The sequence below is a fragment of the Scleropages formosus genome, chromosome 18, assembly GCF_900964775.1.
Source record: "Scleropages formosus chromosome 18, fSclFor1.1, whole genome shotgun sequence".
Classification (NCBI taxonomy): Eukaryota; Metazoa; Chordata; class Actinopteri; order Osteoglossiformes; family Osteoglossidae; genus Scleropages; species Scleropages formosus.
Genome location: NC_041823.1, coordinates 18,869,031 through 18,896,038, shown reverse-complemented (window position 1 = coordinate 18,896,038; position 27,008 = coordinate 18,869,031). Strand labels below are relative to the sequence as shown.

The 27,008-nt window shown below is 42.2% G+C and overlaps 2 protein-coding genes and 1 long non-coding RNA gene across 4 annotated transcripts in view; all 3 read right to left on the bottom strand.

Moving 5' to 3' along the window:
* The window catches only part of LOC108924543 (mucin-5AC-like), a 72,856-nt gene that overhangs the window by 36,736 nt on the left and 9,112 nt on the right, over positions 1 to 27,008 (bottom strand). The gene's annotated exons all lie outside the window — the stretch shown is intronic.
* Positions 2,209 to 6,259, bottom strand: LOC108924854 (uncharacterized). Its single transcript, XR_001965347.2, has 4 exons — positions 6,031 to 6,259; positions 5,697 to 5,763; positions 4,694 to 4,719; positions 2,209 to 4,487 (listed from the first exon to the last, which is right to left on the bottom strand). It is a non-coding gene; the product is annotated as an uncharacterized LOC108924854 (long non-coding RNA).
* Positions 6,313 to 25,730, bottom strand: LOC108924644 (uncharacterized). 2 transcript variants are annotated; one of them, XM_029260196.1, is made up of 17 exons: positions 25,650 to 25,730; positions 25,477 to 25,495; positions 25,299 to 25,375; positions 25,159 to 25,214; positions 16,302 to 16,616; positions 14,744 to 14,815; positions 13,138 to 13,182; positions 12,920 to 12,964; positions 12,538 to 12,582; positions 12,152 to 12,190; positions 11,770 to 11,808; positions 11,539 to 11,580; positions 11,288 to 11,326; positions 11,059 to 11,100; positions 6,653 to 6,736; positions 6,520 to 6,538; positions 6,313 to 6,378 (listed from the first exon to the last, which is right to left on the bottom strand). In XM_029260196.1, the coding sequence occupies exons 5-17, from the start codon at positions 16,606 to 16,608 to the stop codon at positions 6,372 to 6,374; spliced, it is 825 nt and encodes a 274-aa protein (XP_029116029.1). In that variant the 5' UTR covers positions 16,609 to 16,616; positions 25,159 to 25,214; positions 25,299 to 25,375; positions 25,477 to 25,495; positions 25,650 to 25,730; the 3' UTR covers positions 6,313 to 6,371. The 2 variants fall into 2 exon arrangements, with proteins under 2 accessions (XP_029116029.1, XP_029116028.1); XM_029260195.1 differs by lacking the exons at positions 25,159 to 25,214; positions 25,299 to 25,375; positions 25,477 to 25,495; positions 25,650 to 25,730 and adding exons at positions 18,079 to 18,102; positions 18,391 to 18,451.

The following is a 27,008-nucleotide window of genomic DNA, read 5'->3' as shown; positions in this document are numbered from 1 at the left end:
TGCTCTTCGAAAGTCAAGCACCAGAGCAGGAGCGCAAGGGAAATAAAATGGGGATGATGACGGGAAGGGTAACTCACAGTTCAGCAGGATGACAGCAGTGATGGAAGGAGACAGAGACATTTTTAACGAGAAACTGTGATGTCTATCTGCTAAAGACATGGCGTGAATTAGGAAGTGGACGTGCACTTCAAATATTATAAACCGCAGGGTGCGCAAAGTGTTCTTTCGCACATGTTCTCAGAGCGCAGAACATGCACCCTGGTACTGTTCAACATGGCAGAGAAAGAAAGGTATTGTACATGTTGTATGACAAAATGTTCAATAATAAAACCACCTGAAGAATAGATAATAGATAAGATAATAGAAATAGAAAAGATAATGCGGCATTAGTGGCAATAGTTCATTTAATTATACAAAACATATTATTTGGGGTCAGTGGCATCAAAATATAATTAATCAAATTTATATAACGTGCAAATGACAAATTCTACTGATGGCATTTAAATTTCTCATGTACGTGAGTTATTTTGTTGATATTTGAAGGATGCTGGGGGGCAATGAGGTTTTGAATAACTGTTCGCTATGTGAACTGGTAACTGCAAATAAGATATATTCCAGAGACTTTACTTCAAGAGGTGTCTGGAGGCAGGCAGGGGCAGTGGTAAAGAAAGGAACTGGACAAATACTGGTGTGAAAATAAACGTCCAAGCAGGAGTCTGTATTATGCTGAAACATACTAAGCCAATTTCCTTCTCAATCACTGAAGTTGTGAATAAATAGAGCACGCGATGCTGCAATTGCAATACATCAGATACACGCACCCGAAAAATCATTTTGACTCACGTTAAAGAACATTAATGTGGAAAAAAAAAAAAAAAGGACCTGTAGTTATTTACAGTAGTATCAAATCTGAGTGTAGTGGCAGAAAGGTGATACAGGTCTCGCACGGGGATGCTGTTCTTGTGAACAAAAGAGCTCTGCACTCATTCGTGCTGCAATTTATGTGTGAGCCATGCCAAAAACTGCAAGGTATTCAATTTATAAAACACTAGACTTTTTGTAAAATTAGAAGTATAGTAATTTTTCACTTTGCAGGGTGAGAACATGTTTCTACTGCAGAACCCACCCTCACTTCCTTTGACAGTTGTGGTTGTCTGAAGCCCTTGCATGTGTTTAAGACGATGGGCCACCTAAGTTTCCGTGCCATTTTTATAAATAGAAGACAAATGACATCAAGCCTTTTTAATTTTTTTTTTTTAAAAAAAATCTTTAACTGTTAAAGATTACAACCTACAAAATTTGGACTAAGAAACTTTCTGGAGTTACAAATTTAGAATGTATTTTTCATTAAAAGAGCGAGCATACCAGTTGGAATCATGCACTCAAACTTTACTCAATACACCGACAGATAGCAATTGCAAACAATAAGTGCTGCCTTGAGCTGGTGAAGACCCAGATCAAACTCTGGCCACAGATCTTTATTGTGCTTTATGATGCTTCTGCTGCCTCTCAGCCTGCAGAGCTGCCGTGTTGCTGACATTCACATTTATTTATTTAGAAAATGCTTTTCTCCAAAGTGAATTACGGCTCAGATAAAACAAAAGTCCATTCAACAACAGACATATAGAATTGATGATGAGCCCACGGTCTTCTCTGTGTCACATTTGACCAACAAACTTATTGAGTAATAAACCAACACCCAGTCCTAGTTAGTTATGTTCATAAATAGGGCCCCACTGTATTTAAAAGGTGGAGGTCACACAGAACCATGTTTTCCTGCTGCACACAGCTGCTTACCTGTAAGTCCTCAAGATCGATAAGAGGTGCATGAGCACCGGGAATAGGAATAAGAAAGAAATAGACAGCATGTCTCTCAATCGGATCTCCAGCTGATACTAGAATATGTTGTTCGATAAATATGGAATAGCTTGATTTGTTCACTTTTATTATGCTGCCCAGAACACAAGTAAAAAAATTACAGTCTAATGGTATTCAAATAGGGGGGTGCGGTGGCGCAGTGGCACAGTGGGTTGGACTGGGTCCTGCTCTCCACTGGGTCTGGGGTTTGAGTCCCGCTTGGGGTTCCTTGTGACGGACTGGTGTCCCGTCCTGGGTGTGTCCTCTCCCCCTCCAGCCTTATGCCCTGTGTTGCCAGGTAGGCTCCGGTTCCCCGCGACCCCGTATGGGACAAGCGGTTCTGAAAATGTGTGTGTGTGTGTGTGTGTGTGTGTGTGTCTACTAAGGAAACCCCCTCCCCCAGTCTCTACCTGTAGCCTCTACTCTGGGTTTGTGGGTAACACATTTAGTGGCCCTGCAACTAGAAGGGAAACCACCGATTCTAAATATATTTGAAAAAACCCAGTGGACAGAAAACGTGGGAAGGAGCATATGTACCTCGGAGTTATTTTGATTCAGACTGGACAGCGGGTAGAATCCAGATTTAAGATTGCAAAGGCGTGTGTCCTTGGTACTGTAATAAAAGAAGTGTTCTCTGTATGAATGCAAATACTTCGGATGCTGTATTTACAGTAATACTAGCAATGACTAAAACCCTCCTGTGAGAAAGGTAGTGATTTTCTGCAATTGTCCCCATTAATACATAGATTGCCTAAAACTCTGGCTGGAGAACTGAAATGTCACAATAGGGTAAAAACAAAGTGTGTCATTTGGAAGAGGAAAAAGTATGCAGCTTTGAAATATACATACAGAACAGCACCAAACATATAACAGCGCTTTGTGATGATTAATTACAACATGGTAGATTTTGTGCTGAACATGACAGAAATGGAAAAAAAAATGATTTGAACAGTCAGCTGGAAAACTGCAGTGTTTAAAAACATTGAAATATTTAGCTGATACTTTCCTGTAAAACAACTCGCTTGAGCTAATTGCAATTATTTATCTGTTTGTACAGCTGGGCAATTTTCATAAAGGCAATTTAGGAAAAGTACTAGGAAATAATAGCTACTGTAACTGATACGCTACCTGCTGCTGCTATGTTTTATTCAGAAATAAAAGTTGTACCACATGAAGGAGGCAGAGTAGGTGCCCATTTAGAAATAATAACTAAGATTCAAAGAAGCAAACCCACAAGGGAAAAAAAAAATCTTAACTATAATCGGTTGCGTGTTGATTCAAAAATAACATCTCACTATTATTTTTATGCATAAATTGAGATTAAAATAATGTAAGAGTTTCTCAAATATTATTTTGGATACATTTCATATAGCACTGAAAATATCTGTCTATATACAGCAAAGCAACCTTCGTCAGCAGTGTCAAACATATGGAAGCTGACTATCTAATGCCCATCATTGGGTGGGCATTTGGGAGTGATGAAAAATTACGATTATGCTCTATGTGAACAAGCACTAATAACACATAAATAATTTAATATCAATAATTTGCCTGTGCAAAGTTATGTAGCAAGTAAATCGTATTATAGAGTCATACCATCAAATGCTCAATATCTTACTCACTGTATCAGTACTGCAACATCCTGCCTTCACTGCACAGCGACAGTGCTGTTAATAAAGGATTCAAGAGACGGGACTCCAGGAATATGTCTTTTATTGCTGATCAGCATGTCACAGCAGCAAAATTTGATAAAATATGCAGAGACGCCTTCTGAATCTGCAGAACTTTATAGGGGTTGTAAGGGCAACATAGTTCCCCCAGTGACTACCACGCTACACACATTCACCGACCCATAAATACAAATGTATGCATTGCCTATAATGCACTTCTGCTGATGTTCAACAGTGTTTGTACAGTTTAATGCTTTTTGCTGTTATTGTTATAATGTGAGGGTTTGTGTAGTTCATTGTGTGTTTAAGTTGTCATCTGGGTTTATGAATGTGCTTTGCTGCTAATACATGCCAAGGTGCAATACAGCCCATGTTTCTGGAGTCCTGTCTCCTGAGCCCATTACAAATATCGCCGCTGATGGCATAATCCAGGTGCAATGTTAAAATATCAGCCTCAGCTCAGTGATGCTCTTGTAAATGTTGTTCTGAAGCTTGCAACTGCTCAGTCCCCCTGCTTCGAACTTTAACGCGCTTGTCCGAACTAAGCAGTGTGAGGCTTCAGGAAGCAAGCAGCAACGTGTATAATCAGCGAAAATGTTGGTACAACAGTGACACTTGTCAAAATTGCTTAGTTTCAGTATTGCAGGTGAGTCAAAAATACGGCGTGACAAACGAACAATGAATGAACACACCACAGAACACTGCAGGAGTGTAGGTGGGAACAGCCTTAATAACTTACACTGGCAATGAATAGCGCTCACACACACTGCGCTACTCATTGTCGCTGCTGTTATACAAATACTATGATGTGGGAAACAGACAGAAGTCAGGTTCATTACGCAGAAGTGAAGTCCATTAGTCTCCATGTGGCTGTGCAAGGGTGTAGATCAAGTCCTTGTTAGCTGAGGCTGACGGCTGGGTCATAATGGCAGAATAGACATGGGTCTGATTTTCATCAGACTGGGTAAGAAAAGAGACAGATCATTTTAACGTAGAAAAACATGGATTGTGTAACGCTGTACTCAGAGATTAACATTCGGACAATGCAGGTTTTTATTTACATGTTCTATGATAGTCCAGTGATATATCTGAGGTTTCCATTCATTGCATTTAATAAACTCATCATACATTGCTCTATCTATACTTATAGTAGACAGAGGGCTCACCTTGTCCTTTACGCTCTGCGCTGGGACTGTAACAGAAGGCAAAATTTTCCTATGAACAGAGTGTGTATCTACTGCAGTATCCAATGCTTAAAAATTATATTATCAATACCCGCTGCATCCCTGCAGGTGCATTTCTATATATATATAAAATCTTGTTATCTTACATTTGGATTCCAGCAACTTGCTGTATTAGTTACTGCTTCAAAATTAATATTAAAATGCTGATTTAATCAGTTATTTTCAGGGATACAGTAAATACCATGTCAATTTTCCTGCTTGTCATAAAGAGAAATTTACATTTACATTTATTTATTTATCAGACGCTTTTCTCCAAAACAACTTCCAATGAACTCTATGTAGTGTTATAAGCCCACACACCTTATTCACCAAGGTGACTTACACTGCTAGATATACTACTTACAATGGGTCACTCATCCATACATCACTGGAACACACACACACTCTCTCTGTCACTCACAAACTATGGGTAAACCTGAACAGCATGTCTTTGGACTGTGGGAGGAAACCAGAGCACCCAGAGGAAAACTTTTGTTCTTCAAAAAATCCCACTCTCTTAAGTAGGACTGTAATTTTATGAAGACTAAATTATGGATCGTGTGCTACAAATTAGCTGTATATAAATTTAAATATCCTTTGCTCGTAACTGCAAGCTTGCATTTTTCTGCAGTATTTGGTATTCTTATATTGTGACAATTACAAAACAACTACCGTAAGAGGAAACCAGAGCACGCAGAGGAAAACTTTTGTTCTTCAAACCTGTCACACTCTCTCAGTGCACATAGAATAATATGTTTCTGTGCTGACACTATTGACTATAAATTTAGAAACTATGATGATCCTACTTTCACGTTCTTGACTCAAATCTTCCACCAATTTCATCAGTTTGCTAGGAGGGTTCAAACTCCAACGCTTTACAAGCACTCCTTTAAAAGTGAGCAAACAAAGGCTGTATGTCTTGTCGCCATGACTCTTAGTAACTCACCAGCAGGCTGTGCTTTGGGAGTAGAGGAGAAACTGCTGATGACGGCGTAGGTCCCTTCTGAAGCACACTGACAAGCAGAGGAACAGGCACTCGATCAGCTGTACCCGTCACCCTCTCTCAGTGCACATAGAATAACATGTTTCTACGCTGACACTACAATATAAATTTAGAAACTATGTTCCCTTATATTTTCCATACTTTGAAAATCTTGGCAGCTCACAAACTGTTGAAGTAGAAAAACTAGTATTAAACTACAGTCCAGTTTTATTCCCATCACAGGTTTACAGCTGGAACGTTCGGGGGGTAATGCAATGGACCAACGGTTTACACTTACTGAGTTTCCAGTCTTCAAACTGCTTCTATCATTCAAAGGAAAACCTGTAAAAGAACACATCACACTAAATAAAAATGAAATATTGACAGCCATTAATATATTTTCACTTTGGGAGATTCTTACTTAAGGTTTTGGGGTGTATGCTTTTACCTTTCCTAAGAGAGGCTTGTTCTATGTAAAATTATGCAGCTACAGTAGAGTGTCATGATTTGTTTTGTGTGTTTGTACTTACCCTGAGTATCTTCTGCTGGATCTTTGTTTTCCCTGTTAAGTGTTAAAGAGACTTCAAATAAACCATTCCTTCACAAGGTCCATTGTTTTTTTTTTTTTCATTAGAAACATTAGACACTGGAACTCAGAAGAGACAATGTGATTCACAATTATATTTATTTGCTTGACTGAGGCTTTTTTCCAAAGTCACTTACAGTGTTGAGCTATTGAGGAAAAACTGCGTGTTCAGGTAAGAACGACTGAAACGACCCACTTTACCTTTTGGATTTCTTATTTTCTGAAAGGGAAAAAGAACAATATAAATCTTCACTGTGTGGAATATGTAGAACAACAACAGTACAATATAATTCTCTTCTCTTTGTGTTGCTCTCCTCTACAGAGATTTACTCACTGTGTATTCTCCATAGACAGGCCGTTGTTAGTCCCAGCAGAAACACAATCATTGTGACTGCTACACTGATAATCACACTTGCACCTCCAGATAAAAAACACAGTAAATATGGTACACACATACTATAGTATTCTTACTGGTGAAACTGGCTTAATTTTAGTTCGAATACGGTTTTTAATAAGAAGTTGCCAAACGATCTTTTTTTAGTGGGATTAGAAAAGAAGCAAACATGAAAATGTATCTCATTCATCTAAACAATGTTTTAATTGACAGTTGAAGATACTGAAATGCCACAGGTATCAGAATTAAAAACATTAATATTTAGTTTCCTTTTCTTCTTTGATTACAACTTTTATCTGCCTAGTGTTCAGTATTAACTTATTTAGATATTTATGCTGCTTTACCTTTCCTACTTTTGCTACTTTTTACTAATAATGTGAAATCGGTTTCTGGTTAATCCTGTTTGATGAACTCTGAATAGTTCCATCAAAATGACAGATTGCTGTTTAACATTTAAATGCCTGCACCCCTCTTTGAATATCACATACTGAAGTGAGAAACACATTTAACTTCAGCTGGAGACAAATGATGACTAGAGGAAAAACTGAATGTCGAATGTTCTCCTAGATGAAGGCACTTAATAAACAAATCAATTTTTTGTGGACTATCCATCCATCCATCCATCTTCCTCTGCTTTTATCCGGGGCCGGGTCGCGGGGGCAGCAGTCCGAGCAGAGTACTCCAGACTTCCCTCCCCCGCACACCTCCTCCAGTTCTTCTGGGGGAACCCCAAGGCGTTCCCAGGCCAGCCGGGAGACATAGTCTCTCCAACGTGTCCTGGGTCTGCCCCGAGGCCTCCTCCCAGTGGGACAAGCCCGGAACACCTCCCCAGGGAGGCGTCCAGGAGGCATCCGGAACAGATGCCCGAGCCACCTCAACTGGCTCCTCTCGATGCGGAGGAGCAGCGGCTCTACTCCGAGCTCCTCCCGGGTGACTGAGCTCCTCACCCTATCCCTAAGGGTGCGCCCAGCCACTCTGCGGAGGAAACTCATTTCTGCCGCTTGTATCCGCGATCTCATTCTTTCGGTCATGATCCAGAGTTCATGACCATAGGTGAGGGTAGGAACGTAGATCGACCGGTAAATTGAGAGCTTTGCCTTACGACTCAGCTCCCTCTTCACCACAACAGACCGGTACAATGACCGCATTACTGCGGACGCCGCACCGATCCGTCTGTCAACCTGCCGCTCCATTTTTCCCTCACTCGTGAACAAGACCCCGAGATACTTAAACTCCTCCACTTGAGGGAGCAACTCCCCCCTAACCCGGAGGGAGCAATCCACCTTTTTCCGACTGAGAACCATGGCCTCGGATTTGGAGGTGCTGATTCTCATCCCCGCCGCTTCGCACTCGGCTGCAAACCTCCCCGGTGCATGCTGCAAGTCTTGAATTGATGAAGCCAACAGGACCACATCGTCCGCAAAAAGCAGAGACGAGATCTCGTGGCCACCAAAACAGACACCCTCCGTTCCCTGGCTGCGCCTAGAAATTCTGTCCATGAAGATAATGAACAGAATCGGTGACAAACGGCAGCCCTGGTGGAGTCCAACATGCACCGGGAACAGGTCTGACTTACTGCCGGCAATGCGAACCAAGCTCCTGCTCCGGTCATACAGGGAACGAACAGCCCGTAGCAACGAGCCCCGAACCCCATAATCCCGGAGTACCCCCCATAGGATGCCACGAGGGACACGGTCGAATGCCTTCTCCAGGTCCACAAAACACATATGGACTGGTTGGGCAAACTCCCACGAACCCTCCAGCACCCTAGTGAGGGTATAGAGCTGGTCCAGTGTTCCACGGCCAGGGCGAAAACCGCATTGCTCCTCCTGAATCCGAGGTTCGACTATCGGTCGGATTCTCCTTTCCAGTACCCTGGCATAGACTTTCCCAGGGAGGCTAAGGAGTGTGATCCCCTGTAGTGGGAACACAATCTCCGGTCCCCCTTCTTAAAAAGAGGGACCACCACCCCGGTCTGCCAGTCCAGAGGCACCGTTCCCGAACTCCACGCGATGCTGCAGAGGCGTGTCAGCCAAGACAGCCCCACAACATCCAGAGACTTGAGAAACTCGGGGCGGATCTCATCCACCCCCGGAGCCTTGCCGCCGAGGAGTTTTTTGACTACCTCAGCAACTTCAGCCAGGGTAATGGACGAGTCCCCCTCCAAGTCCCCAGCCTCAGTTTCCTCTACGGAAGGCGTGTCGGAGGGATTGAGGAGATCCTCAAAGTACTCCTTCCACCGCCCGAGGACATCCTCAGCTGAGGTCAGCAGCGCACCACTTCCACTGTAAACAGTGTTCGTGGAACACCGCTTCCTCCGTCTGAGTCGCCGGACGGTTTGCCAGAATCTCTTTGAGGCCGACCGAAAGTCTTCCTCCATGGCCTCACCGAACTCCTCCCAAGCCCGAGTTTTTGCCGCAGCGACTGCCAGAGCCGCGCTCCGTTTGGCCCGTCGGTACCTGTCAGCTGCTTCAGGAGTCCCATGAGCCAGCCAGGCCTGATAGAACTCCTTCTTCAGCTTGACGGCATCCCTTACTTCCGGTGTCCACCACCGTGTTCGGGGATTGCCGCCGCGACAGGTGCCGGAGACCTTATGGCCGCAGCTCTGAACAGCCGCCCCGACAATGGAGGCGCGGAACATAGTCCATTCGGACTCGATGTCCCCCACCTCCCTCGGGACCTGGTTGAAGCTCTGTCGGAGGTGGGAGTTGAAGACCTCTCTGACAGGGGCCTCTGCCAAACGTTCCCAACAGACCCTCACTATGCGTTTGGGCCTGCCAGGTCTGTCCAGCTTTTTCCCCTGCCATCGAATCCAACTCACCACCAGGTGGTGATCAGTTGACAGCTCAGCCCCTCTCTTCACCCGAGTGTCCAAGACATATGGCCGAAGGTCAGAGGAAACGACTACAAAGTCGATCATCGACCTCCGACCTAGGGTGTCCTGGTGCCAAGCGCACTGATGGACACCCTTATGCATGAACATGGTCTTCGTTATGGATAAACCGCAACTAGCACAGAAATCCAATAACAACTCACCGCTCGGGTTCAGATCAGGGAGGCCGTTCCTCCCAATCACGCCCCTCCAGGTATCACTGTCGCTGCCCACGTGGGCGTTGAAGCCCCCCAGTAGAACGACAGAGTCCCCAGTGGGAGCGCTTTCCAGCACGCCCCCCAGGGACTCCAAAAAGGCTGGGTACTCTACACTGCCGCTAGGCGCATAAGCACAAACGACAGTGAGAGACCGTTCCCTGACCCGAAGGCGTAGGGAGACGACCCTCTCATTCACCGGGGTAGACTCCAACACATGGCGGCTGAACTGGGGGGCTATTAATAAGCCCACACCCGCCCACCGCCTCTCACCTTGGGCAATGCCAGAATAGTGGAGAGTCCACCCTTGATCGAGAAGAGTGGTTCCAGAACCCAAGCTGTGAGTGGAAGTGAGCCCGACTATATCTAGACGGTATCTCTCAACTTCCCGCACCAGCTCAGGCTCCTTCCCCGCCAGTGAGGTGACATTCCAAGTCCCAAAAACCAGAGTTGGCGCCCGAGGTTTGGGTCGGCCGGGCACTCGGCCCCGACCACCGCCCAAATCACAATACGGTTTCTCCGGCAGGTGGTGAGGCCACCGAAGAGCGGCTCCACGTCATGGCTTCGGGCTGAGCCCGGCCAGGCCCCGTGGGCATAGACCTGGCCACCAGGCGCTCGCATGCGAGCCCCCCCCCCCAGGCCTGGCTCCAGGGTGGGGCCCCGGTGACCCCATACCGGGCGGGGTAAACGGAAGCCTTGATTTTTTCTTCATAAGGGGTTTTTGAACCGCGCTTTGTCTCGTCTGTCATCCAGGACCTGTCTGCCATGGGAGACCCTACCAGGGGCGTATAGCCCCAGACAACATAGCTCCTGGACTCATTCAGGCACTCAAACCCCTCCACCACGGTAAGGTGGCGGTTCACGGAGGGGTTTTTTTTTTTGTGGACTATTTACAATCTATATAGCATGATACCCCCATGAGATGTATTAATTCAGCTGATGCTTTCCTCTAAAGAAACCTGCAGTAATTTACCCATTGATACAGCTGGGAAACATTAATGGAGAAGTTCAGTGAGTAAGCAGCTTGCTTAAGGGTATTATAGCTGGAGGTGTGAGTCAAACCTCTGACCTTTGTGCTCAAAGGCAGCAGCCCCAACCACTACACTACTAATGTTCCCTTATCAAAACAGTGCCTCAAAAAGAAGCTAAATTTATTAAACTTTAAAAGATTATTACTAGATGTATAGATTTCACCGTACAGTTTATGGTCAGCTGAGTTATAAAGGATAATCACAGAAAATGAGAAATTAATACTGTACTTTTCTCTGTGCTCCTGGTAGCTGTTGTGTTCTTATCGGTGACTGCAGAAGATAAACAAGGATTAGTTCTCTTTACAAAAAAAATACATATATTTGTGTGTAAATTATTTAAAAAAAATTTTTTTTAAGAAAGCACTAAAGAAATTACATAAGAAAAAGAGAATAATAGAATGCTAAAAATGAAAACTCCTATGAGAGCTAATCACAATGACAGAAATTACTACTGTACTTTTCGTTGTGCTCCTGGAAGTTGTCCTCTGTTTCTTATCTGTGACAGTGGAAGATAAATAAGTATTAGTTCTCTTTGCAATATATATATATATATATATATATATATATATATATATGTGCTTAATTTATTTTAAAGGAAAACATTATTTTAAGAAAACCCTATAAAGTGACATGAGAAAAAAATAATCGTGCTAAAACTGAAAACTCCTGTAACAGCGAATAACAATGACTGAGAAATTATTACTGTACTTTTCTCTGTGCTCCTGGCAGTTGTTGTGCTCTTATCAGTGACTGCGGAAGATAAACAGGTATTAGTTCTCTTTACAAAAAAATACATATATTTGTGTGTAAATTATTTAAAAAAAAAAAAATTTTTTAAGAAAGCACTACAGAAATTACATAAGAAAAAGAGAATAATAGAATGCTAAAAATGAAAACTCCTATGAGAGCTAATCACAATGACAGAAATTACTACTGTACTTTTCGTTGTGCTCCTGGGAGTTGTCCTCTGTTTCTTATCTGTGACAGTGGAAGATAAATAGGTATTAGTTCTCTTTGAAAAATACATATATTTTTGTGCTTAATTTACACACACACATTTTCTGAACCGATTGTCCCATGTGGGGTCGCGGGGAGCCGGAGCCTAACCTGGCAACAAAGGGCGGAAGGCTGGAGGGGGAGGGGACACACCCAGGATGGGATGCCAGTCTGTCGCAAGACACCGCAAGCGGGACTCGAACCCCAGACCCACTGGAGAGCAGGACCCGGTCCAACCCACTGCGCCACTGCAACCCCCCTTGTGCTTAATTTATTTCAAAATAAAATATCATGTTGCCACATTATTGACAAATTACTACTGTACTTTTCTTTGTGCTCCTGGAAGTTGTCTTCTGTTTCTTCTCTGTGACCGTGGAAGATAAATAGGCATTAGTTCTCTTTGAAAAATACATATATATACACACACACACACACTTTTGGAACCTCTTTGTCCCATATGGGGTCACGGGGAACTGGAGCCTAACCTGGCAACACAGGGCGTAAGGCCGGAGGGGGAGGGGACACACCCAGGACGGGACGCCAATCCGTCAGAAGGCACCCCAAGCGGGACTTGAACCCTAGACCCACTGGAGAGCAGGACCCGGTCCAACCCACTGCGCCACCGCGCCCCCACATATACATATTTGTGCTTAATTTATTTCAACGGAAAATATCATGTTGTCACATTATTGACAGAAATTACTACTGTACTTTTCTTTGCGCTCCTGGAAGTTGTCATATGTTTCTTATCTGTGACTGTGGAAGATAAATAGGTATTAGTTCTCTTAGCAAAATACATATTTGTGTGAAAAATATTTCAAAATAATTTTTAAGAAAGCACTAAAAATTACATATAAAAAAGAATAATCTTGGTAAGTATGAATACTCCTATAAGAGCTAATCACAATGACAGAAATTATTACTGTACTTTTCTTTGTGCTCCTGGGAGTTGTCCTCTGTTTCTTATCTGTGACTGTGGAAGATAAATAGGTATTAGTTCTCATTTCCAAAAATACATATATATTTTTGTGCTTAATTTATTTCAATGTAAAATATCATGTTGTCACATTATTGACAGAAATTACTACTGTACTTTTCTTTGTGCTCCTGGAAGTTGTCATCTGTTTCTTATCTGTGACTGTGGAAGATAAATAGGTATTAGTTCTCTTAGCAAAATACATATTTGTGTGAAAAATATTTCAGAATAATTTTTAAGAAAGCACTAAAAATTACATATAAAAAAAGAATAATCTTGGTAAGTATGAATACTCCTATAAGAGCTAATCACAATGACAGAAATTATTACTGTACTTTTCGCTGTGCTCCTGGAAGTTGTGTTCTGTTGCTCATATGTGACTGTGGAAGATAAATATAGGTATTAGCTAAAAATAATTTAATCCTATTAAAACTAATTAAGATGACTGAAAAATAACAACTGTACATTTTGTAACTGGGTGTTACATTTCTGCTATTATTTGTGCTTAGGCTGTTATACTTTTTTGCTCTTAGAATTTGTGCTAGAACTTTTCAGACAAACACTGGAAATTCTGTTCCTTAGACTTGTTCTTTTTAATTCCTAAACTTTCACATTTAAAATCAAAAAAAGATCAAATATCACTGAAATTAAGAACTCAAGTAATTTTTCAGAGTATCAATATTCTGCACATGTAGCATCCTGGGCATAACAATTTAATACAAAGCAAATAATGTTTTAATTATTTAAGGATTATGCAAAGTAAGTTTACAGTGTTAAGTGTTAAAGACCCCTTATGGTGTACACTTACCTTCAGTGTACTTGGTAAGCAAACAAAAGTTGTATGTATCTATACACTGCACCAATGTGTCCCACGGTATTGTACTGTCTTCCAATGAGCATCACATTATAGGTAAAATTTTCCTTTCACCTGTCTTGTGAAGCTATTTTTTTTTTGAGGCAAATATCAGTTATTAGTCTTACTCCTGGCAGAAATCTGTATATGCTTATTTTCATTTTAACTGAGTATTAGACCAAAACTTACTGAATTTGTATTAGTCACAGAATACAATAAGCATGAAAATGTAAAAAATGTAAACTATAAAATTACATAGTAACAGGTTAAAAATTCTTTGTTGGGCTTGATCAACAAAATAATTGTCGTTAAGCCTTCTTTATTCCCTTTTCAAGTTTATATAATATAAAACCGAGGGAACATATTTTAATAGTTTCACACGGGGGCAGCATATTTATGTTTCCAATTGCATGTTCTCCCAACAAAAATTTTGTTGAAGACTGAAAACTAAAAAATTCAAATAGGAGATTCTGTTTCAAAGTTTCCAATTCTTGGACGATTCCAAGAATTAATCTGTTATCAGTAACTGCTTGTCCAGTGCAGAGTCAAAGTGGTCTGGGACCAGTTCTGGAAGCAGTGTAAGGCAGTGTACACCCTGGGCGGGATGCTAATCCATCATAGTTCTCTATTTATATGTTTTTAAATTTAAACACAGCAAAATGAATCATTCAATTCACTGATGTGGTGAATATTTTGTGTGTTTAAAATGTGAATATTTATTATTTAAAAGTAGATAATAATGTTAAATTTGAGAAAATCACAATAATAGGAAAAACACCTGTTGGAATGTCTGTTTTGCATTTTTTTTTTTTTAATTAAATTTACAGGAAAAGAAAAATGATTGAAGGCGCAGAAAAGAAAAAAAACAGGAAAGAAAATTATGCACAGGAATACAGATAAATAAAAAACTAAATGCAAAATGGAACAAATTATCATTCATTTTTTTAAATTTCCACTATTATTATTCTGTGTTTATCTAATTCCTTTGTCCAAGGTGTCTTTCAATGTCAAAACTTTAGAATTAGAATAAATTAAGAATAAAGAATAGATTTGAACAAATGTGTAAGTCATATAAATACAAAACTCACTTGACTGTGGAAGCACTGTGGTACTAGAAATCACTGGACTTCTTGTTGTAGAAACTCCTGGGGATGAAGCTGCTAAAACATTATTATTATGGTGGTTGTGGGTCACTGTCATCCATCTGCCCTCTTATTCCTACACATCACATCACTTTGCCTTCCAGCATATTTCTAGCTGTACTAGAAATAAGAAGCTGTCTCATGTTTTCAAACACTCTTTCGGAATTAGCCTTGGATTCTGTTTGTTACATGTTGATTTGTTATTTTTTGGAAAAAAAATTCAAACAGTGTGATTAGCAATATTAAAAAACGCACTCTGGTTCCTCCCACTGATACCAGAGCTGTCGATGTGAAGGAGGCTGAGTTATTAGTTGTTTATATATGATGAAACGATATACGATTAAAATTTATGATCAAATCGAAGGATAATGGTCCCAGGGTTTGACAATTCAATTATCGAGGTGAGTCATTTGTATCAAAACTACTTAATTCTTTTATGATATATGATGAAATCCAGGGCACATATTTTATTAGAAAACACAAACAGAAACATATCTTCACTCTTCCGAAACCCAAATTGTAACAGGTTTCCCCAAAACAAGTTCTTCTTAATAGAACAGTTTAAGAGCTCCCTAAAGTTGGCTCCCCTACAGCACAAAGGAAAAAAACCTCATGATTCGTTAGTGCTACATTTGTACATATATGTGCTGTTCGAACCGCGGTCCTATCTCTTTGACTTTTTTAAATATAATATTTACAGTACATTATAGTACATTACATCACCCAGAACCGCGGAGTTGGCCCCATAGAAACGGCACAAATAAAGAAATGCATATTTTTCAAATGGCACAAATAAAGAAATGCAAATGTTGCACAAAGGAATGAGCCCAAATTCGAGTTTCTGCGGCGTTGTGGGGGGCTGGAGTGATGTCACTTCTGAAATAAATAATTGCTAATAATTCAAAAACTCCACTGACAAAAATTCTCATTTTTACTGCATAAATGTAGCACTAATGAATCATAAGGTTTTTTCGTTCGTGCTGTTTGTCGGGGAGCAACTTCACGGCGCTCAGTTTAAGGCCTCAGCTGAGCTGTTCTGTTCGACTTGTTCGTTTTATTTAACACAACAAACACCTCAACTGGATCTGCTTCACGACTCTTCATACGGACACTGACGGCAGTTATTAAATTAAAACAACCAGTGATCCTATATCAGCATTAGAACACAAAGTAAACAAGAATGTTAATATCCCAGCTACAAAAAGTAAAAAACTGTTAGTTCAAAAACATTGAAGAACTTCAGCTGCAAAGCATTATGGGAAAGGAATAGTCAGTGTCCCAATAGCCTGTAATTCATGTTTTTATCTGCTCTTGTGTTTCTACCACATAGTACAGTCCAAAGGGACACAGTAAAGTATAATTACATAACTACGTATTTCTGCCTTTTACCAGAAATGTCTGGTCTGAATGGGCAGTTTGTTAACCGAAACAAGAATAAGTAAATAATGTTTTCATGCAGTGACAGAAGTATTCAGTAAGTTTTTGAAATGTGACAGTGACTCACCTGGTACAGAATAGCTGTCACTGCGTGCAGAGCGACGCTCTGTGTCTGTTTCCACACTGTAATCACAGCTCACATTCCTGCTGCCCACAGACTGGAAACGCCTCTCGAGATCATCAGACTTTATGTAAAAATTACACACTGTTGATTTAGGCTTTGTTGATCTAGTCCATGTTGAATTGAAGGGCTCAGGTGTGTCTCCAGTGTACAGGTAACATGTGACTTTCTTCTCCATAGACCTGTTGATCTGACAGGGCACAGTGACAGTCCTGTCATCACTGACAGTATTGACACTGACCACTGGTTTCATTAACTGTCCTGTAGAGAGAGGAGACACACAAAGCTCAGCTATTAGAAAAACCACGATTAAGGTTCCGATAGATAACATTGTGAAGAGTGCGCTGTTTTCTGAACGCTCCAAAGCGAACAAAAACGATCAGACTGAAAATATCAATCACTGAATATCACTGAAAATGGCTTGTTAAAATACAGAACTCCGTGACAATCACTCCTGAAAGTTTTACTATGTTAAATTTTGTTAAAATAAATAACCGTGAGCATCAGTCTTGTAGCGGGTACGGTGTGGAACCCCTGACTGAGGGGTTTACCCTGGACTACTACAGTAAAACGATCCAGCTGTTTAAATGGTGTAGTTGTTGTGAGTGGGTTAACAAACAGCTTCTTATTACTTTATATACTTTATTACTTCATATGTTTCATGGTACTTTTAATGTTTCAAGCCCTGAATGTAAAGGAGAAAAGTTGAGGAGGCTAAAAATTTTCATGACAACCATACGATCCTATTACATAATTTTGACAATATGCAAGAAGAAATGTCACCATCAGTCTTTCACTTTCTGAGCTCCTTTTCAGTACCTTATATTATTTTTGCTTTCATTTTATTCATTCAGCTTTTTCTGAAGTGCTGTGCAATGACTACCTACTATTTAACTTTGTGAAAAGTGACTTAAAGTGCTGGATAGACCACACTAGACTCCCTGGTCTTCTTTACCTGTCTGTAGATGGAAACACACACACACACAAAGGCTCCACATAAATTCCACATAGACTTGGTCAAATTCAAGCCCACATCTAATTTGTAGCCAAGGTACTGTGAGTCACCAGCACTACCCACTGCGCTACTGTGCTGATCGCCCACCTTCCAAAAAACAAAGCTGCATAGCCTGTCAGTCACAGTAACCACTTGTTCTTAGAAGGGTCGTGGTGATCTAAAGCCTATCCTGGAATTTTTGGGGGCCTGGCTAGCACAGGTACACGCTGGCAGTTCATACAGTATCAGGGTCGAACGCATATTACGGGAAATGTAACATCGCCAATGAATCTGGAACCTATGCTTTTGCAACGAAACCAGAGCACCCAAGGAAACCAACGCAAACACGAAAGGAACAGATTAAACCCGCACAGACTGAACTGCATTTGAAAAACAACAATATGTTGGAATACCACTTTTAAAAAGATTTATTGTAAATACTGTAAACAAATAAAATTCCTGAGCAGAAAGCACACACACACACTTTCAGAACCTCTTGTCCCATACGGGGTCGCAGGGAACCGGAGCCAACCCGGTAACACAGGGCATAAAGAGACACACCCAGGACGGGACGCCAGTCCGTCGCAAGGCACCCCAAGCAGGACTCAAACCCCCAACCCACTGGAGAGCAGGACTGTGGTCCAACCCACTGCGCCACCGCACCCCAAGCAGAAAGCAATGCATTCAAAATAGCATGAAAGACTAGTATGTGGTTATATATGTACTAACCTTCAGCCTCACTTTCCATGACATCTAGGAACAATTAGGAAGGATTATTAGTGACATACTAAAAAACTGAAATATATCATATGGAATTTACAAATTCAGAAAATTTAAGCAGAAAGACAGAAAATTAAGCATTCGAGACAGACGATGGAAAAAAAAAATCAGAGGAATCCTGTATAATATTATGACAATAGCAATGGTTATATCTAAATGCTGAAAATAATTCTAATGTACAGTAATGTGAAAGCCAAAAATTGTGGCTGAGATAAAAAAGCAGAGCAGGAAACCTCAGAAATGAATAGCAGAAAAACTCACATTTTAAGAGGATGATAGAAATAATGGTAGCAGTGGAGAGGAGAGATGATGACATGTCTACTCAGAGACCCCAGTGTGTGAGCGATGAGGAAGAGAGAACCATGTATCTGCTGTGTGAATTAGGAAATGGGCTTGTGGTTGAGCTGGTACAACTGAAATTCATCTGCCACAAGTTCTGTGTAAGGCCTTAGATGTTTTTCTTTTCTTTGCTAATGATCATAGCACGCACACACATAAACTGAAACCGTTTGTCCCGAGCAGGGTTGCAGCAAGGTGGAGCCTAACCCCACAATACAGGGCACAGGGCTGGATGGGGAGGGGACACCAGTCCATCACAGGGCACCCCAAGCGGGACTTGAACCCCAGACCCACCAGAGAGCAGGACCCAGCCAAGCCCACTGCACCCCCATGCTAGTGATCATACCATTTTTTAAAATTTACACTACAAATAAATACAGTAGATATACAGCCAGAAGGTCAAGAGTAACAACAAAGAGCTTTAACAAAACAGAATACAATAGAGAGATGAAGGGATAAAATTAAACTAAGATGCAGTTGTAAAGCGGGGGCGCGGTGGCGCAGTGGCGCAGTGGGTTGGACCACAGTCCTGCTCTCCGGTGGGTCTGGGGTTCGAGTCCCGCTTGGGGTACCTTGCGACAGATTGGCGTCCCGTCCTGGGTGTGTCCCCTCCCCCTCTGGCCTTACGCCCTGTGTTACCGAGTAGGCTCCGGTTCCCTGTGACCCCGTATGGGACAAGCGGTTCTGAAACTGTGTGTGTGTGTGTGTGTGTGTGCGTGTGCGCGTGTGTGCAGTTGTAAAAATATAACATGGACATAAGTAGCATAAAGGTCATTGCAAAATATTTGTCCCTTGCTTTAATGCCTTCTTTGTCTTCCTCTACACCATTTGCAGCCATTGACTCAGTGACCATCATTCCTACCAGTTACTGTACATTAAGTTCAGTGACTCACTAACTGTCCTCATTGTCTGCTTTTTCTCTATCATTTTACTTATACTACAGCAGTCAGGGTGTTTCCCTGCAGTAACTTACATTTATTCATTTAGCAGACACTTTTCTCTAAAGCAACTTCCAATGAACTCTATGTAGTGTTTTCAGTCCACACACCTTATTCACCACAGTGACTTACACTGCTAGATACACTACTTACACTGGGTCACTCATCCATACATCAGTGTAACATACTCTCTCTGTCACACACTTTGGGGGAACCTGAACAACATGTCTTTGGCTTGTGGGAGGAAACTGAAGCACCTGAAGGAAACCCACACAGACATGGGGAGAACATGCAAACTCCATCCAGACTGAGTGGGGATCAAACCCACATCTTCTCACACCACCCAGGCACTGTGAGACAGCAGCACTACTCACTGTGCCACTCTGCTGCCCCATTTCCATTGGTGTTATATAGGGAAATACAGTGATAATGAAGATAAAAACTGAACAGGTTAAAACTGAGGAAATGTAATTTATCTTTGCCTAATTCATGGTGCTGCCCGCTGTGTGGCGGGTGTGGGGTTCGAGTCCTGCATGAGGTGCCTTGGGATGGACTGACATCCCGTCCTGGGTGTATTCCCTCCCCCTTCAGCCTTGCGCCCTGTGTTTCCAGGATAGGCTCAGGCTCACCAAGATCCTGCTGAGTACAGGCGGCTGTTGACATTGGTTGGTTGGTTAATTCATGATGCTATGTAAATTAAACAGTTAAGATAAGATAGTGGGGGGGGGGGTTAACCCTAACCCTAACCCGTGACCCCGTAAGGGACAAGCGGTTCTGAAAATGTGTGTGTGTGTGTCTGAAGATAAGATAGTGATACTTCTACCTTTATTCACCCAGCTGATGCTTTTCTCCAAAGCAACTTACAACATCAAGGTACCTACAGCTTTTTACCAACTCACATAGCTGGCAAATTTCACTGGAGCCATTTAGAGTATATGTTTCACAGGTAGAGGGGGATGTGGTAGCACAGTGGGTTGGCCTGGGTCTGGCTCTCTGGTGGGTCTAGGGTTCAAGTCCCACTTGGGGTGCCTTGCAATGGACTGGCATCCCATCCTGGGTGTGTCCCCTCCCCTCCAGCCTTACACCCTGTGTTGCCAGATTAGGCTCCAGCTCCCCATGACCCTATATGGGACAAGCAGTTCAGACAGTGTGTGTTTCACAGGTACTACAGCAGCAGGTGAAATTCACACCAGAGACCTTTGACACCAAAGGCAGCAGTTTAAACCACTGTGCTATCAACTGCACCATACAAACAGCTACAGATGGAGGACAGTTAAGACTATTTCAGGCTACAGTAGTCATGATCACCATCAAACACAAGTCAATCTTTTGTTTAAGAGGAGTGTAGACAAAATGTTAATACTTTTATATAACACCAAAAAAGGTGTCACTATTCGTTTTTGCAATGATGACCAGAGATGACCCGAAGAATTAATTTCTCAGTGTTGTCTGCATTGGAAAAGATCAATTAAGCAAAGTCAGAAGGAGTGATGTGACTCGATGGGAGAAAGTGGAGGATTTAAGACAGAATTGAGAGAAGAGGAAAGACAGTGAGGGTTGAATAGCAAAATGATGTCTTTGCGGACAAGTGAACAGAACAGAAGGAAAACAGGTGACGGTAGGCCTGACTAGGGGACTTAAGGACAGTCAAGTACCAAGGGTAGAAGGAAGGAAAAGTAAAGGACAAAGGCTACAGAGTACACAGAGCTGAGGAACAGAATGAGGAGAGCAGACAGAAGAAAAAAGCAGTAACAGAAGCAGGGCAGAGAGAGGAAGTATTGTGAGTAATGGTATCACAGGAAGCTCGGTGTGTAATTGAAGAAAGAGGAAGAGAGAAGAAAATGAAGAGGCATTCTGAGACTTATTTAGAAGTAGCGCATCAGGAGGGAGGAAGGGCTCCATTGCCTGTACAGACAAGGTCTAGTTGGAGTCCCTCTTAGTCTGTTGGAAGGAATGGATACAGGAGGAAAGAAAATGAGAAGCAAACACTGGAAAGGCCATTTGGTGAGTCCAAGTGGATGCCTAAAAACATATCAGGACTAGAGGAAGGATTTAAATAAAAAAGCAAGTTCTCAATTCAAAAAAATCTCAGATGGATCTCCCCTAGGACATTAGGTCAGTGTGATGAGGTCATAAAGATAGTTTTATGAAGCTACACTAAGTTCAAAACAGAAAAGTGCAAATGAAGTGTCCGCTTCCAAATGCACAGAGCTTCCACCTAGGGGGCTGTAATTACCTAAATCTGATTCACTGATGCAGAGTGTAATTAATAGCATGTGATACAAGTAAGAGAATTAATTCAAACACTGATGATCTTAGTTATTTTCAAGTGTACAGTCACATGTCTTTCCAATTTTTGTTGAAAACCTGCCTTTGCTGCAGAACCTACCCTCCTTTCCTTTTAAGAGCTGTGGTCTGAAACCATAGTGTGTGTTAGTTGACAGTTTTTTTGTGTTTTTGCACATGGTGGAAAACGTTACAGAGAAGCCACACTGAGGTGTTGTTACACTTCGGGGGGCAAGGGAATCGATCATGTTCTGATATTGACAAATGCAGTTTTAAGTATAAAACATAATACATTTATATTTACATTTATTCATTTAGCAGATGCTTTTCCCCAAAGCAACATACATCTCAGAGAAAATACAATTTGTACATTACATTAGGAGAAAGGGAGACATGCTTGCAGACGTGATTATTAAATAAACCTAGTTTGTTTCTTTCCACTTTATGCACCGATGTTCGTCACACAAGTAGGTGCACAAAACTCAGGATAGAATAATCCTGATCACTTTCCTACAAGTTTTTAAATTTTCTTTTGAAGGTACACAAACATTTACATACAATATAGGAGCAGTGGCTGTGTAAAGGTTTATCTGGGCATGATCAGAAAGTCACGGTGCATGAACATTTACATCATACGTGAGCTTGAGAGATCGTGGGCGAAGTGAGTCCGGAAAAGGTGAGTTTTCAGACCCTTCTTGAATGTAGACAGAGTTTCTGCTCTTCTGAGTGAAGGGGGGGTGTCACAATGGAGCCAGAACTGAGAATCTCCGCGCTTTACCTTTCGTACGCGGGACCACCAAGCAAGCAGAAGGAGACGAGCGAAGCGGTCTGGTTGGGGTGTAGTGGTTGATGAAGTCTTGTAAATATCTAGGAGCAGTTCCATTGATGCATTTTTAGGCAATAACCAGGGTCTTGAATTTGATCCAGGCAGCTATAGGAAGCCAGTGCAGAGAAATGAGTAGGGGAGTGTAAGAGACGAGGCAGAAAACAGGAGATGCAGTCGCCTGTTGCTGTGGGCTTTTATTTGCCTAGACAGCGGAGAAGGAAGGAGATGGGAAAGGGGGAGCAGGGAACAGGTAGGGAGAGGTTTCGTGCTGGTCGGGGGGGGCTGGGAGAGTCGGGTCGGTCGGGATGCGGGCGTCGTCTCAGGGTTCGGGTCTACAGTCGCGTCTGCCTGGTTTTCCTCCTCGGTCTCTTCCCCCTACTGCTGGGCACCGGGGAAGAAATAGGGGATGAAATCAGCCCCAGCTGTGGCTGCTTTAGCCCCGTCTCCGCCCCCTCCCCGGGCGGCCTCGGCATGGTACAGGGAGATACATGGGAATGCTTTGGCAAGTCAAACACAACTCGTGCAACAGCATTCTGTATCAGCTGTAGAGGTTTGATGGCAGTAGTGGGAAGGCCACAGAATAGAGAGTTGAAGTAGTCCAGACAGGTGTTGGGTCCGGTATTGTTCTCACTCTGTGTTACTACTGGGTGAAATTATTCGTAATCAGAATGTTTTCATTCATATGCTGATGACCTATTACATATTGTGTCTTTGGAAACTTTTTTACCAATAAAAATTATGGATGAGTAATAATTTATTTTTATCTCTGACTGCCAGTAAAACAGAGGTACTTGTGGTGGGGCTAAAACCCTTGACACATCTAGCTTTACCACCCATGGCTTAAGCTTCACACCTACGAAATGTGTTATCCTGGAAACACAGGGCACAAGACTGGAGGGGGAGGGGACACACCCAAGATGGGATGCCAGTCCGTCACAAGGCACCCCAAGCAGGACTTGAACCCCAGACCCACCAGAGAATGGGACCCAGGCAAGCCCGCTGCGCCACCACAAACCCCTGCCAGTAGGCTTAATTATAGCTTGAATAATTACATAATTATTGCAGTAATTTTAAAGAGAAAAACACAAAAAGAGCATTACATCAACAGAAGGAGAGACTTATTAGCCTGGGATCAGATTCTAAAGTATAGTTAATTTGTCATATTACACCATATGAAGCAGTATACATCGCATGGATAGCAACATAAAGGTCTTTCCATTATTCTACAATTCTAAATACCCACCCCCCACCCATTGTCAACATCCACTTGCCCGGAGGGGGGTCGCAGCAAGCCAGAGCCTAACCCAGATAAGCCTTTACACAGCCGCTACTCCTGTATCGTGTGTAAATGTTGGTGTACCTTTAAAAAAAACAAAAAAAAACTGTAGGAAGGAGATCAGGATTTGTCTATCCTGAGTTTTGTGCACCTACTTGTGCGATAAACATCAGTGTATAAAGTGGAAAGAAACAAACTAGGTTTACTGAAAAATCACATGCCTGCAACTGTCTCTTTCTCCTAATGTAATGTACACGTTGTATTTTCTCTGAGTTGTACGCTGCTTTGGAGAAAAGCATCTGCTAAACGAATAAATGTAAACGTAACCCAGCAACACAATGCACAAGGGGGCCACACACACCCAGGGCGGGACACTAGTCCACCACAAGGCACCCCAAGCAGGGCTCAAACCCCAGACCTGCCACACAGAGGATGCTAGCCAAACCCACTGCACCACCACACCAATTCTAAACACAGAATTAGTAAACATAAACATTTACACGTATTTACGTAAGTATGTATACATAAAAACGGAGTCATATTGCAATTTTTCAGTACAAAATTCCAAATTATTTACATATTTCTGTAGCAATTGCACAGACATCAGCAGTTTGGGCATAAAATTGGCTACCAACTGTTTTTTTTCCTTCATTGAGAGTATGTGTGCATGGAGTGAGGATGGTAGATATTTTTACATTTACATGTATTCATTTAGCAGGGGGTGGGGATACAACAGCAATTGAAAACTAGAAATTTTCCACTAATCCTGAGAGTGCAAGGTAATACGTAACTAGTAAGGAACTGCAGCTGTTCTGCCTTATTTTCCATACATTAGGATACACTGTTTATTTTACAGAATGGGGAAAAAACTCATACTAAAATATCATGTGATTTATGGAAATTATATGATTTTATTTTATCCTGACCTGTACAGATTTAGCCTATTCTACAGTTTTTCTAATTTAACTCTCTGGCAGGTCTGAACTCAGAGTAGAGCTGCTACTCCTCCATATTGAGAGGAGTCAACTGAGGTGGTTTGGGCATCTGATAAGGATGCCCCCTGGGCGCATCCCTTTGGAGCTATACCAGGCATGGCCAACTGGGACGAGGCCCTGAGGTTGGCCCAGGACCCGCTGGAGGTATCATATCTCACAGCTGGCCTGGGAATGACTGGGGATCCCCCAGGATGAGCTGGAGGAAGCTGCGGGGGGACAGGGGCAGCTGGGCCTCTCTGCTCTCCCTACTGCCACCGTGACCCTATTAGGATAAGCAGGATAGAAAATGGATGGATGGATTGATGGATGGATGGATGGTCTATTAATCCAAATGTCACTGCTAAATTTATTTCAAACCTTCTTCCTTACTCTGTTGCTGTTTAGCTGTGTTGCTGGTCCACCAGTTCCCATTTCCACACCTTTACCTGAAATGTAAGCACATCCATTTCCAGTTACTGTGTTATTAGCAGTTCTTTCTACACTCACAAGTAACTGGAATTCAAACTTACATAGAGAGTCCATTGCTAAATCATTGCACTGCTTGTGAGTAGAGGGAGGTTCCATCAGACAGCAGGACTGACAAACCCTATACAGAAGTGATCAGTTACTCTCCAGTACAGAAAATGAAAGATCAGGCTGATGGCACCACGAGTTGGAAAGTAAAAGAACTGAAAAAGACAGTCATACCTGATAGACACTTGCTTTCCTGAAGATGGGGTTTAAAGCATAAGACTGTTAGAAATATGTTTTATATCATTTAAAATATCTTTTTTTTCAGATGCGTGTATATGTTCCCATAGTGAATTACATAAGAACGTAACTATCGGAGAGTGTTTATGTGCATACATAGTTTTACTCACTGGGTCTCCAGAAAGCATAGACAGCTGGCACCCCCAGCAAGAGCACGGCGATGGTAATACCGATTCGAATTTTTACTGCAAATATGAAATACAAAAAAAATGTAACAAAAACTTTTACAATCCCTAAACAGAATATTTCGAAAAAGGTGGACACATGGAAACCCAAAGGGCGAATAAGAGAAGTTCAAACTGCAGGACTACAAAACAAACTCTGTAAATGTGTACAGACACTATACATTGCAGCACAGTAGTAAAATGTTTGTTGGCACAGAAATGAAACAGAAAAGAATCAGCAACTACCCTGCAGGTATAACAGATTAACATTCCCTGAATAGTGGACAATGTGAGGGTACTAATTAATGCAGCAAACTATGCTCTTTATAAATACCATCTATGCCAGGAGCTTGTCATAACTTTACAAAACAGCACCATATTATTCACAGGCATAAATTATAACATTCTATCAGTGTGCTGACAAATGCAATTTTGAAGGGAAAATAAATGCTTAGTGTTAAATACCTGAAAGTGTCATTGTACCTGTAGAGAGAAAAAAAGAAATTACTCCCAACTGGACAGATTTTTTTCTAGTCAAGGAATAGAAAACTATGGGAAATTTAGAGACACAAGGGCACCTGAAATACACGTCTTTGAGCTGTGGAACAACACCCTTGTTAACACGAGAAGAATATGCAAAATCCACAGAAGTGAGTTGAATTTGAACCCGTATTGGAACCCAGAGCTCAGAAGCTGTCACATAATGTCATTAGGTAAAATGGGCAGTTTACTGGGTTTCCTCCTGGCGCTTAAGTTTCCTCCCACACTTCAAAGATGTGTTGTTCAGGTGGATTGGTGAGTAAAAAAAAATCACCCATTGTGTGTGTGTGTGTGTGTCTGAGACAGTGACAGACAGAAAGTGTGTTTAACCGGTGTATGAGTGACTCGGTGTAAGTGGTATGTCTAGCATTGTAAGTCACCTCGAATGAATAAAGTGTGAGCCGATAATGCTCCATAGTGTTCACTGGGGGTTGCTTTGGAGAAACACACACATCATCTCAACTGCTTGTCCCATACGGAGGTCGCGTAGTGTAGTGGTGAGGGCTGTTGCGTGTCGATGCAAAGGTCTCACACTTGAATCCTACCTCCAGCTTTAATACCCTTAAGTGAGCTTCTTACCCTAAACTCACAAACACACATTGTCTGAAACCGCTAGTCTCGATCAGGGTCGCGGCAAACCGGAGCCTAACCCGGCAACACAGGGCGGAAGGCTGGAGGGGGAGGGGACGCATCCAGGATGGGACGCCAGTCCACCACAATGCACCCCAAGCGGGACTCAAACTCCAGACCCGCAGGCTCCGGTCT